Consider the following 10,841-nt stretch of genomic DNA (forward strand, 5'->3'; position numbering starts at 1 on the left):
CCTAATGGTCTTCGGTTTAGTCAGTTATAACTTGTGTACGGGACAATGGTTGAGAGTGTTTTAACTTTTCATCATCTCAGCTGGTATGGTCACATGAGCTTTAGAATAAAAGACAAATGTTTAAGAATACTTTCAATAGCAGGGAAAATAGCAAGTAAATATCGGTGGAACCAAAAACGACTCTGTCTCAACTGTTTACTGAAAGAACATGAAAGTCGACAAGGAATATTTTAGAAGATAGCATCTATCCTTTTTTTCAGCAACCCTTAAAAAAGGATATCATAGTGTATGGTTTGAACCATACATTACGATGTTTTATTAGATATTTTTTTACAGCGCCAGTAATGTCTGAATTGATAAAAAATAATAGACTTTGTCGTAGTCTGATTTAGTGATGTAATATGTTAGTTGTGTTACCACCCCCACACCACTAGAGGCAGTAGAGACCCGAAATGATGCAACTAAGGAGCAGATTTAGAAGTACACAGAAAGCTACAGAGATTAAGAACTGTGAGCTGAGCTGAAATAAATAAAAAATTAAAACACATGCAGAGTGGAACTTCTTTAAGGAGAAGATATCACAGATTTCAAAAGATAATAAAAACGGAAGACCGCGGATAATATAGGAAATAGCGCCCCCTTCACTTCTTAATGATTGATGATCAATTCTTCTATGAACCTTATTCATTTGTGCGTTATTGACTTTTGCTCAAATAAGTTTCTTATGTATATAATATAAATGGTATTTTACAATTTCTTTTGTTCCCCCTATAATTGATGGTCTATATTATTTATAATGTGTAAAGGTATTGTTTGTCATTTAATTAGCTGTACATCGTTAAGAAAATAAAAAAAATGTGTTTTATTAGAGAATTTATTTTTTTACTGTTCCAGTAATGCCAGAATTAAATTAAATGATAAAGACTTACTGCTATTCTGATTTAGTGATGGAATTATATTAGTTGTGTTACCACCCCCATGCCACTAGAGGCAGTAGCAAGCCCAAAAAGATGCGACTAAGGAGCAGATTTTGAAACTGTGAGCTGCGCTAAAGTAAATAAAAGAGAGAAGTTCAAATACATGCTGAGAGTGAAATTCCTGCCTAAAGATGAAGCTGTATCACAGATTTAAAAAGAAAATAAAAACGGGAAACCCGCGAATAAAATAGGAAATAGCGCCCCCTTCACTTCCGGAGTGCAATGGTCCCGTTTCCAAATAAGGTATGAGACTGACAGCGGTCCGTCCCGCCCCTTTGTGTTTGCTGCAGCGAAGTGGACTTGCGTGCAGCTGCTTCTTCGTGGAACCATTGCATTAACCACAGAGGTTGAGGCCAGTCGGAACAAAACAGTTGGAACACAAAATGGCTGCCTGGTTGCTGCGTTCAAGCCGACTTGGTGCACTCAAGGTAATATTTAGTTATCTGATACAAAAGCTTTTAAACTGTATTCTGCGGCGGTGTTAGATCGTCAACGACATCATACTAGTATTTTTTAAAGCGCATGCATGGAAACTGATGTTGTGACATGATGGATGGTAGCGTTCCTAATGACCCTCAAAGTTACAATAACATAAAATAAAATAGGAAAAGGAAATTGACTATAGATTTTTTTAAAAACCTAAGATAAACAGATCTTTAAACTACTTATGTGTGTTATGCGTTACTGACAAGGACGTGGGTGTTATGACTCCTATAATAAAGCAGAAAAAAACACATCCTTGTACTGAGACCAGGGCTGGATGAAATGGATTTAGGATTTATTGCGATATTTTGTTGTGCTATTGTGGTGGTGATTAAAGTCAGAGCTGTTTATTACTACTTTTAAGTAACTTTATGTACGGCTGTGTCCGCATGACCTCAATCACAGTTGCACAAATTGTTTTAGACCTCTAGAAAAAATAGACTTCCGGGATTTTGTTTACTTTCTTGATCAAAGCAACTAATGATAACCTCTGACCATTTTGTTGAGCACAACAATCCCATGAAGAAATTTTAAAGGTTACGATCTCAATAATCAAATTTCCACAACATCCAGTAAGATTTTCATTGTTTTAATTTGCAGAGCTTAGCAAATACAGGCCATAAAATGTAGTGAAACAAAAACAGTACAGAAGTTGCAAAAATCATCAAATCTTATTGAATTAACTTTCTCTAAAACTGTGAACTTTGTGAATGTAATAAATTTGCAAGGAGACAGTGAGAGAAAGACTCATACCATGAGTTGGGTTGTTCCTTTTGTTTTTAGTGTAGAAAACATTTCCATCATTTCCACTCAAGATTGACACACAACAAAACCGCTGATTACTGAACTGAAATATTATTTTACTGTCAATTATTTTAATTAACGGGGAGACTTGTAGAATTTCAGGTACATTGACAGCTGTCAATAAGAAAGGACTACAGATGACTACATGTCTCCTGTAACTCTGTGACATCGGCAGACCAACATTCATTAATTTGAAAGCAGATTCCACCTCTGAGCTGCAGTGTGCCCCCAAAAAGCTGGAAGCACAGCATCAGAAGTCTGTGTTGTGCTCATTGAACCGGGTTTTAGTGAAGCAGAGGGCAGAAAATCCTTGATAGAGAAGCGACAGTTTGTCCACTTTGTTAGGGTGGACATAAAACAGGTGGGTTGAGGGCAAAGGTTACGGACCTTTTTCTGAGGCTTCACAAGCACATCTAAATCCCATAGAGAGCAGCAGCGGGTCGGGGTTTGTTTGGAGTTCTTTTCTAGTGTAACTGTCCACATACTGTAATGACATGGATCATAATAAACACACAAAGTACCGAGGCTGTCATCATCTGCACCATCTTGGTATTGTTCAGGTCATAAAAAATATAGCTTGTGATTTTTTTTTTTTAACTTTTACTCTATTTACAACCAGTCATTGTTTTGTTCACATTCAAGATGGGATTGTTCCCACCCCATGCTACAAAGCATTGTATAGAGCACTCAGCTTCCTGTCCATATCATTCACCTGACAACTGCAAAGATGGCAGGAGTCAAACCTGGAAGTTTGAGGTGCACAGAGAATAAAATATACTGGTGGAAATTCAGTCCCATGAGGTTTGCTGCCCTGGTTAAACACACAACCCTTCGTCTCATAAGTTGTGCTCCGTGTGTCATGCAGTCGTTGATCGAGGCAACTGTTGACCTGTGTCTCATAGAGTTTCTAACAAACCTGTGAATCGTGTTAAATGCAATTCCTCCTAATTTGAGTCAGCTGAGCTGGAACTTTGTACTTTGATGTTTTTGGCTGAAAAACGCTATGTAATACTTAAATTTGTTTGTGCAGTATTTGTCTCCAAAACTGTTCTGTTCTTCTTTTTTGTTGTTTCTCCAGTTGGACAGCTGGGGCTCTCTGAGACGTTACCCACTTGCTTTGTTCTGCAGTGAAGCTAAAGAGCCAGTAAAACCAGTGAAAAATGCAAAGGATCCAGAAGAGAGTAAGACCAGTTACCTGTGTTGATATCTGGAACATAATAGTAGCTTCATAGTGTCATTTTGACAAATTTCCTTCAGATCATTAAGGTTTACGATGACTTTCAAATCTTTGCATAGATTTAGAGTAGTTGTAAATTAGCGTTGCATTGAATTTGAATTAAATTGCATTAAGTTGGGGAATGAACAGGCCAAATACAGCAGCATAATTTCCTTCGTCTGAAAGTTGCTTAGACTTTCCTTGACTGTTTTCAGGATAATTTAATCAAATAGAACTCTTCCTAGAAGCAACTAATCATGACTGATTTAAGGTGAAAAAGGTTCTTTCCACTTTTCTCCCAATCAATCAATCTTATTTGTATATCACATTTCAGAAACCATGGAGTTCAGACTGCTTTGCAACACAAAAATACAACGTCATAAAAAACACAGTGCAGTCAACCACTGAGATAACCAGTGACAAATATATTTTTGATGAGGCCCATCATCAAAATCATCAGTACTCATCCAATATATCCAGGGAACATTCTACCAAACTTAAACAATAAGTTCAGTGGAAGAACTTAAAGTTCTGCTCATGTATAGAAATCGAGGTGCTTTTGGGGAAAACCCCTTTCTCTCCCCGATCTGCTGGATCAAATGTCTGCTGTAGTTCTTTTATAGTTATTTTGCCAAGGGTTGTACAGTTTTTAATTCAAAATGTATTTATTTTTTTAATTTAGGAGCAACTTGACAAAAATGTGTTTCATCTGTTCACAAAGAGTAATACAATCTTTTACATTTCTCTGGTTATTAATCCAGACAGAATGCCCCTTCATGTAATTATTAAATGTCCGGTATCCTGTAATTTATTTATTACATTTTTTGCTAGTTATGTCGTTCCATTTTCCAGGTGGTGTTTTTTACCGTGTATGATCCCCGACTCCAAATCACTTCAGAAAGAAATGGGAAATGTTTGACCCATCTGCTCCTTTTGTCCTTTACGGTTTTGCTTGTTCTCTTCTGAAAGCGTCCATCTTCTTCTTCTGTCCCTCCTGTGTTTCATTCATTGGATGCTCCTTGTCTGTCCTTCCCGACTCGGCACTCTTGATCCTAGATAGTTGGATGATGGTGACTTTGGAGCCTCGACTCGCCCCGTCTTTCACTGCTGCAGATGCGTAGTTGCAGACACGTGTGTTGTTCTCGTAAAGTACAATCGACTTGACTGGGAATGGGGTCTGGAATTTGATCTTCGTTTCTCTGAGGACCCCCGTCGCTTCAAGGTGTACATGTCAATGTTTCAGCAGCATGTCTGGGGCATAGCCACTGTCTATTACTCTTTTCCCTTTCATCTTTACGCTGAAAGGCGTAAAGATGAAAGGCTTTCAGCGCCTTTCATCTTTCACTATAAATGAATAGTGATTCATTCATAGTGAATCACTATAAATGATTCACCACATTTATAGTGGTGAATCAAGTTCACCACTATAAATGTGGTGGACTTGATTATTATTGAATGTGGGGGAGCATCAGGTGGAAGTCTGGGTCCCAGGGAGCGGTGAGCTCTTTCAATACCCAGGTCAAATAATGTTTGAATATCTAGTTTGTCTCGGAGTAGATCTCTATGAAGGCTGACATAGAGGAAGAGTCGTCCTCAGAGCCTTTTGCGATGCCATGGAGCCCTTTGTTTTCCAGTCTCGATCTCAGTTAGTTCAGCCTCAAGCTCATCCTGTGATTTACTCAGCTTCATATCTGGTTCTTCAATCTGCTTCCAAAATACGTCCAGTTTTCCGTTTTGTTTTTTTTCCTCCTTAGCTTCTTGGAAGCCCTCTACATTTTCACGACGGGATTCTCTCAGTTCTTGGAGAACAGTTTGTAAATTAGCTGTCTCGTCAGCTACGTTGTTAGCCACCAGTAATGCTTCCAAGTCCAAGAGGCTAGTCTCGTTCATTTCTTCTTCTTGTAAAATCAACTGTCGAAGACAGTAGAGCTTATTTTTATTTGGACTTAGGCATTGTGACTCATTCATTAGTGTATTTTATATGCTGCATAGAAACAGGAGATTTTTAGAATTTGTCAAGGAGCTTCTTGGCTAAGCTGTCGCCATCTTGTTTGCTCATCCGGAGGTCAATTAAACATTGTTTTAATTGATTACAGCTTATAATTAATTCCTCTCACAATATTAAGAAAACTTATGATTATGATGTCGCATATCATTAACCCACATTTTACTTAGTTTTCTGTATGTCTTATCATTTTTCTGTTCTCTTATCTAAGTAACTATAGTCTGTCACTTTATATTTAAATGCATTTAAATGGTCTGCATGTATGTAGATTCATTTTAAATAGGCGACGCATAACTTGCATCATTGTTTTTTTTAATCATTTTAATTTGTATTTTGTATAGAAATGTATTCCTGACTTTTTAATGAATCTTAGTGCTTTTTCCCTTTACTTTTCAGTCCATGTTTTTTTTTTGGAAAACATAATATTTTCTAGCTGTCTGTAAGTTTTAGCAAGAAGTAAGCTAAATATGTCTTTCTGTGGTGAACTTCCAGTAAAGTTGGTATGCAAAGAGTGAGACCAAGTTTTTGGAAATAAGTTTTTAGAAGAACCTTTCTGTTTAGTCACCTTTCCTAGCATTTACCTGTTTGTGTACAATTTATTATTTTCCTCAGCAGGTGAAGATGAGAGGGCAGCTGTGTGGACTTACAAGACTGCTGTGGCCTTTCCAGTTAAATTATCGGATCCTGGAGTTTTGCCACCTTTCCTAGGTGTAACTACAGAGCCAGTCCGCTTCACTGCCACATCAGAAAAAGCTGCAGCAGCATCTGTTGCTGCTTCCACTAAATCTGCTGGAGAAAAATCATCGGCTGTCACTGCTTCATCTGATCTGTGTCAAAGTCAAGAAGAAGGTTCTCAGATACTTGCTCACGATACTTTACCGGTATTTGTAGCAGCTGAAGAAGCTTCAGTCGAGGAACTTTGTAAAGGCTCAGTACCGGGAGACGTTCCTGCCCTTGCTGTGAGCGTGCATGATGTTGTAAAACCAACTATGGTTTCTGCTGGGCTTGGGGATTCAGCAGCTGAGGAGCTGTCTTCCTCATCATCCAGCGACTCTGATACAGACTCAGACTCAGACTCCATTCCTGAAGATGAGAATTTGGAGGTAGAAACTGAAACCAGAAGCTTTTCTTTGGAATTGCAACAACCGAGTCTTCAAGAACAGAGAGAAATTAAAGAGCTTATAGTTAGTGGAGTGGCTAAGGGCCTTCCTAATGCAGAGGAAGCAGCAGATCAGTCTGTAGTCCAGGCCTCCACAGATAATTTGCGAGACTCGGCCTTCGATGTCCTTCCTGCTACAAAAAGTGCATCTGAGCTCACCAGTTCAGACTTGCCAACCCATACTGCTCCTCCCGATACCCTGTGTGAAGCTCCAGCTGTACCTGTGGAGCAACATGAAGCTCCAGACAAAGCCCAGTCTAATTCTCCTTTAAAAGCAGTAGATGCACTTACAGAGCTGGAACAAGGCTTAGGGGATGCTGGTGAAGAATCGTGTGGGAAAACGTCTACTATCGGGCCTGCACAGTCGAAAGCCGTCTCTGCTGAAGTAGCAGCTGACCATCCAGCTGAGGTAGCAGCTGACCATCCAGCTGAAGTAGCAGCTGACCATCCAGCTGAAGTAGCAGCTGACCATCCAGCTGAAGTAGCAGCTGACCATCCAGCTGGAGTAGCAGCTGACCATCCAGCTGAAGTAGCAGCTGACCATCCAGCTGAAGTAGCAGCTGACCATCCAGCTGAAGTAGCAGCTGACCATCCAGCAGGAGTAGCAGCTGACCATCCAGCTGAAGTAGCAGCTGACCATCCAGCTGAAGTAGCAGCTGACCATCCAGCTGAAGTTGGCACCTCTGTTGAGCTGGAGGACTCTGCCCAGGTGCTAGTGGAAGCTACTGGAGAGGAGCTGCATGCCGAGACCCCTGCTGAACGGCCTGAGGGTACACACCACACCGCCTTGCCCCTCACTCCAGACCTCTAACTCTCCAGATAGGCTTTGCATTTCCTCCTGTCCCTAAGAATACGTTATTTTACCAGGCTCCCTCACATTCTCTTTCACTCATAGTATTGTTAAACTTTTATGACTTTTAACATCTAACCTTCAAGCTTATTCCTTATTCCAGCTAATTTGAGGGAAACGTTCTTTTCCTTGACTTTATGGTTCATTCCTTCTTCTGGATTTATTTAAATATATATACATATGTACAGTGGATACAGAAAGTATTCAGACTTCTTTACATTTCTCACCTTTTAATCGCAGCCATATGCTAAAATCAAAAAAGTTCATATTACTTCTCATGAATGTACGCTCGGCGTACCATCTTGACAGAAAAAAAATGAAATGTAGAATTTTTTTATAAATTTATTAAAAAACAAAAACTGAAATTTCTCCATGGTCGTAAGTATTCAGACTCTTTGGTGTGACAGGTCACAGCAAAGTGCCAAATAGCCTGAATACGTTCTGTACCCACTCTGCACAGAAAGTACACAATATATACACTCTTACTGCCAAAAGCATTTGCTCACCAGTCCAAATGATCGGAATCAGGTGTTCTGGTCACTTCCATGGCCACAGGTGTATAAAATGAAGAACCTCGGCATGCAGACTGTTTTTGTGAAAGATTTGTGAAAGAATGGCCCGCTCTCAGTAGCTCAGTGAATTCCAGTGTGGACCTGTGATTGGATGCCACCTGTGCAACAAATCCAGTCGTGAAATTTCCTCGCTCTTAAATGTCCCATATTCATCTGTATTATAAGAAAATGGAAGTGTTTGGGAATGACAGCAACTCAGCCACAAAGTGGTAGGACACATAAACTGACAGAGCAGGGTCAGAGGTCAGCAACTTTCTGCAGAGTCGATCACTGCAGACCTCCAAACTTCACGTGGCCTTTAGATTAGCTCAGGAAGAGTGTGCAGAGAGCTTCATGGAATGGGTTCACATGGTGAAGCAGCTGCATCCAAGCCGTACATCACCTAGTGCAATGCGTTGGATGAAGTGGTGGAAAGCACACTGCCACTGGACTCTAGAGCAGTTTTCTAGAGCAGATGCTTTTCTGGAGTGACGAATCATGCTTCTCCATCTGGCTATCTGATGGACGAGTCTGGGTTTGGTGGTTGCCAGGACAACGGTACTTGTCTGACTGCATTGTGCCAAGTGTAAAGTTTGGTGGAGGGTTGTTTTTCAGGAGCTCGGCCCTTTAGTGCCAATGAAAGGAACTCTGAATGCTTCAGCATACCAAGACACTTTGCACAATTCCATGTTCCCGACTTTGTGTGAACAGTTTGGAGTCGGCCCCTTCCTCTTCCAACATGACTTTGCATCAGAGCACAAAACAAGGCTATTAAAAACATGGATGACAGAGTCTGGTGTGGATGAACGTGACTGGCCTGCACAGAATCCTGACCTCAACCCAACAGAACATCTTTGGAGTGAATTAGAGTGGAGACTGAGAGCCAGGCCTTCTTGTCCAACATCAGTATGTGACCTCACTAATTCATTTCTGGAAGAATGGTCAACAATCCCCATAAACACTCCTAAAGCTTATGGACAGCCTTGTGGACCGACGTCATATTGAACCCTATGGATTAGGAATAGGATGTCACTTAAGCTCATGCGTGAGTTAAGGCAGATGAGCAAATACTTTTGGCAATATAGTGTGTATATATTTATATATATAATATATGTATATATATAAATCACACACACTGTATGTAGTCAACCATGTTGTTCATTGTAGTGCATGATGACGTGATCACTGGCTGCGTTTCCATTGAATAAATGCACCTAATGGAAACCGTTGTGACACTAGGGTGAGGTGTTTTTTTTGTTGTTTTGTTTTTGTTTTTTATTTTTGGCTGTATCATTTTTTCCCCCCTCAAAACTGCAATGGAAACTTTTTTCGCATCGCACGAGTCACATGATCAATTTTTTTTGCACATTTGTAATGGAAACGCAGCTTCTGTCCGTGCTTACTTTTGAAACATTAGAGCTTACTTTTTCAGACCGATATTCCAGGCTGGGTACTCTTACTCTGATCTTCATCACGTTTCTGAATGTTCTGTAGTTTGTTTTGTTTATGTCTTCGCTCTCAGATTTCTTTACATTTTTGAGGGAAGATTTGCTTGCTTTTAGACATAGATATTCCTCTCTTTGGCTCTTTTACATTGTTCAAATGTGTCGGTGTAAGGAAGGGCTCATTAAATCTGAAATAATATAAACTGAAATACTATATCCAGTTTGAATGACCCATGTAATATTGATAACGTTAATATTGGTGCACATGCTGGTAGTGGTGAGATGGTTTGACTGTTAATTTGTTTTATAAAGTAAGGTTACTGGTCTTTCTAAGCTCTGACACTTCATCAAAAAGTCAAATTTTCTTGCTTCCCGGGTGATTATACCTGGGTATTATTTCTCTCTCAACTCTTTGGTCTGTCCTTTACCTGGGAATTATGTGTTGGAGTGTTTATAACAAATAATGTCAGTTGTGCTTGAATTTTTCCCCCTTTGGTTGTGAGCTTGACATTTTCATTGCCAGCAGTTTTCCAGTAACATTTAGATGTAAATGTATGTAACTAAATATGTGCTTCTTAAAGTATTACACTGATTTTTAGTTGTTTTTTCCCCAAATCCTAGTGAATCTTGTCAGTGGACGTTCTCTGTGTTGGTTAAATCTATTTTACGTTTACAGGCTTCTATTTATATGCCAGGAACATGAGCCTTGAGGTCTTTCCCACATGCGTGTCTTCACACAAGCCTTGTTATTGTGGGAAATGTGATGCTATAAACTTCTTTATCAGAGTGTGTGAACATGTAACCTCAGCCTCCAAAAAATCCTCATAGTCCATTTCTTGATGGCTTCCTGCTTATTGGTGTATGCCTGCAAACAGTTTGCTGTTAGGGGAAGAAAAAAAATGCTTCCAGGTAATAGACCTGGTCTGTGTTTCATGTGTGAAATTTCAGGAAAATGCATCTCCGTCACGAGGTTCTCTTCTTCTTCTGCAGAGTCGGCAGCAGTACCGCCGGAGCCTTTTGACAACAGCACTTACAAGAACTACCAGCACCACAGCTACACCAGCTTCACCTTTGCAGACCTGGATGTGGAGATGGCCAAGTATCGTCTCCCTCAGCCCTCGTCCGGCAGACCGTCACCCAGACACTAGGGAGTAGGTGGTGTGGACAGCGGTGGTGGCGATCTTGCGAAACCAGTTGTTAAAGTGTGTTATGATTAAAGAAGTGTAAGAAATTAAGTGTTTTTGTCTGATGCAATGGCTGCTTTGCTTAGTGCCATGTAAAGGGAGAACGTGCTCATGATTTCTACCAGCTAAAGAAACTTCAGTTGAGGCATGTGGTAATTAAAATGTTA

At 40.1% G+C, this 10,841-nt stretch overlaps 1 protein-coding gene across 1 annotated transcript; it reads left to right on the forward strand.

Moving 5' to 3' along the window:
* The first annotated feature begins 1,221 nt into the window (after positions 1-1,221).
* On the forward strand, positions 1,222-10,725 carry ndufv3 (NADH:ubiquinone oxidoreductase subunit V3). Its single transcript, XM_014968382.2, has 4 exons — positions 1,222-1,405; positions 3,343-3,445; positions 6,098-7,414; positions 10,481-10,725. Exons 1-4 carry the CDS (start codon positions 1,361-1,363, stop codon positions 10,636-10,638), a joined length of 1,623 nt encoding a protein of 540 aa, XP_014823868.2. The 5' UTR covers positions 1,222-1,360; the 3' UTR covers positions 10,639-10,725.
* Positions 10,726-10,841: the final 116 nt, after the last annotated feature.

The sequence above is a fragment of the Poecilia mexicana genome, unplaced genomic scaffold (assembly GCF_051168715.1).
Source record: "Poecilia mexicana isolate PSO_F unplaced genomic scaffold, ASM5116871v1 scaffold_2, whole genome shotgun sequence".
Classification (NCBI taxonomy): Eukaryota; Metazoa; Chordata; class Actinopteri; order Cyprinodontiformes; family Poeciliidae; genus Poecilia; species Poecilia mexicana.

Excerpts from the sequence above, each read along its gene's own strand:
- ndufv3 (XM_014968382.2), top strand. The coding sequence starts at position 1,361 with ATGGCTGCCTGGTTGCTGCGTTCAAGCCGACTTGGTGCACTCAAG. Across the intron at positions 1,406-3,342 it reads GCCGACTTGGTGCACTCAAG|TTGGACAGCTGGGGCTCTCT; the intron begins GTAATATTTAGT and ends TTGTTTCTCCAG. Across the intron at positions 7,415-10,480 it reads CCCTGCTGAACGGCCTGAGG|AGTCGGCAGCAGTACCGCCG; the intron begins GTACACACCACA and ends CTTCTTCTGCAG.